This window comes from Acyrthosiphon pisum, chromosome X (genome assembly GCF_005508785.2).
Source record: "Acyrthosiphon pisum isolate AL4f chromosome X, pea_aphid_22Mar2018_4r6ur, whole genome shotgun sequence".
NCBI classification, from domain to species: domain Eukaryota; kingdom Metazoa; phylum Arthropoda; class Insecta; order Hemiptera; family Aphididae; genus Acyrthosiphon; species Acyrthosiphon pisum.
The window spans coordinates 8621798-8624333 of NC_042493.1; the positions used below are offsets into that span (position 1 = coordinate 8621798).

At 27.6% G+C, this 2536-nt stretch overlaps 1 protein-coding gene across 1 annotated transcript in view; it reads right to left on the reverse strand.

Moving 5' to 3' along the window:
- LOC100161855 (DDB1- and CUL4-associated factor 8-like) overlaps nucleotides 1-465 on the reverse strand; it is a 25286-nt gene extending 24821 nt beyond the window's left edge. The window contains exon 1 of the mRNA XM_029492838.1: nucleotides 423-465. Within this exon, the coding sequence (XP_029348698.1) occupies nucleotides 423-465 (43 nt within the window). The remainder of the gene's footprint in view (nucleotides 1-422) is intronic.
- Between the last annotated feature and the right edge of the window lie 2071 nt (nucleotides 466-2536).

A 2536-nucleotide genomic window follows, 5' to 3' on the forward strand; every position in this document is an offset into this window, starting at 1 on the left:
TGCCCTCCTGTTGTCCGCCAATAAGTTTTTGTGGATAGAAAAGCTCCTTTCTACATCTACTGAAATTATAGGTGAGTATTTAAAGTACGTCAGATCACTCGCTGTAAGATCACCGTAGTAAGCTTTTGATAAACGATTTTTCCAATTTCATTTGGCGCTTTTTGAATTTCATCTTTAATCTTCAATGTTAATGGATTCAATCAAAGATAATCCAGAAGTTTCTAATTGAATAATAGATGTTGCAAAAATACTAAAATTTGCCTAAATATATATTAAGTTACGTTTAAATTTATTTTTAACAAAATTTGAGCTTTGGAAAATGCAACTGCATCTTCTCCGTCTAATGCAGCAATGATATCTAATATAATAAGTTATATTATAATCACAATAGTATATGGCAGCTTGTAACCAAGTGGCCCAACGTGTAAATACAGGTTGAGGGGGTAGTGGAATATCTGGTGTCATTGTTTTGAATAATTCGTCGAACATTTTACTTTCGGCATTATAAAATATTTTAAACTCAACTAAAATTATTTGACATTTTCTACCGATATATCTATTTTAATGTATACGGTTATACCTCACCAATCACCAAATATGGCGTAGGTATACCTAACCGTATAAGTATTACCTATATATTATAATACTTATACGTATTGTTTATGTATAGCATTAACAATGCACAACATTAATGTTAGAGGCGGACTGAGACACAGTAGGCCCACTATTAATGAAAAAAAAAAAATCAGCCCCATATTATTACAACCTACACTTTTAGAACTTTATTTTTGATTTTTGTTACTCACCAATCACCATAAACAACAGGTGATAAATTAAAATGTATTAGAGGTAATAATAATTTGTTTGTTATTTGTATTGTATTTTAAATCATAAATCATAGATAATATTTAGAGTATAAATGTGATAGATAAATTGATCATTTCGCTCATGATAAATGTTATACCTAGACAATTTAAATAAGTATAACATTACACCATTGTACATTACTTATTAGTTATACTATTTATATTAGTAGGTAATAACTAATAGGTATCGGCTGATTTTGCAATTAGTTTTAAAAAAATAACTTTATTTGTAATGATCTATTTTTTAAATGAAAAAATAAAAATAATTTTTGGTGACGTGGGAACATAATTATACATATATGTAAGTACGTCAATGTCAATTATTTACGTAATGTAAACGCAAATGTAATTTAAACATCGATATAGATAAAAATCCTATTCTAATCCATCTCGATGAATTTAAATAAAAATATTTAATATACTTTATGAGAAATGTAATTTTATTACTCATTTTCAAAAGTAATTTACCCAACACTGCCTGTATACATTAATGTTATAAGGGTCACAATAATGGATGCGTTAAATTTGAATTCAATGATACGAACATTCCTTTCTCACAATACGAAAATCGATTGTGACAGACGGACAGCGAAGGACGGTAAGCCTAAATTATGAATTATAATAATATTATATATTACTATTTACTATACCAACCGAGTTGCGTCGAGTTTTTAGCGAATGTTCTAAATTGTATCCGCAAGAATAATATTGCTATTTCTATATGTTTGGTGATAAGCTCGTAGACATTTTTTTATTAATAAATAACACCGAAAAAAATATTGTAGTATTTTCAACGACGACAAATTTAAAATTTGGAAGTGAGTGTAAAGTTTTATATTTCGATAGTATATTTAAAAGTTTCCCTAAACTATTTTATCAATTATTTATTATCATGGTGATACAAATACTACCTATACTTCTTTAGTATTTTTTTTTTTACTAACTGCAGGCAAGACAATATAAATATAATGAAGATTCGTTTTATAGTTTATTAGAAAAAAAAATGAATTTAATTTAAATTTATACTGACTTCGGACAAGCTATACACTCAGCTGTTTCAGTTATTTTTCCTAAAGTTATACGCAAATTATGTAGATTTGACCTAGGACCAGTTGAAGGGTCCGGTGCAAGAACCAGGTATCTCCACTTTTTGAAATTGTTCAGGACAAACAAATAACCAAATTATTCTATTTCTAATGGGAGTATAAATATTGTAAAAGCATATTTGAATTCTCCAAATGAAGAGCTACCTCTACATGTATACATATTTACATTTTAGATTATTTTAAGGACATAATTTAATTCGTAAAAACAGATAAACATGGAGATACCTGGTTATTGCACCAAAACGGAATTTTTTTTTCCATATTTTGACTTAACAACAATATTCAAGGTGAAAATATAATCAGAAATAGTTCAAAACTGTGCAACATTAAAACTATGTATCATAAGCTATGTTATAAAACATAGTAGAGAAAAATACGACAACTTATTGATTCATAATAATTAATTAACTAAAAACTACGGAGATACCCGGTTACTGCACCGAAACTCACGATTTTCCCAATTTTCTTTTTTTTTTTTCGTGAATTTTTTCAAAAGTATTGGGAATTGGATCTTTTCAAAGTACTAACTAGATTCACTTTTCTATCAGAAAAAGTAACCAATCA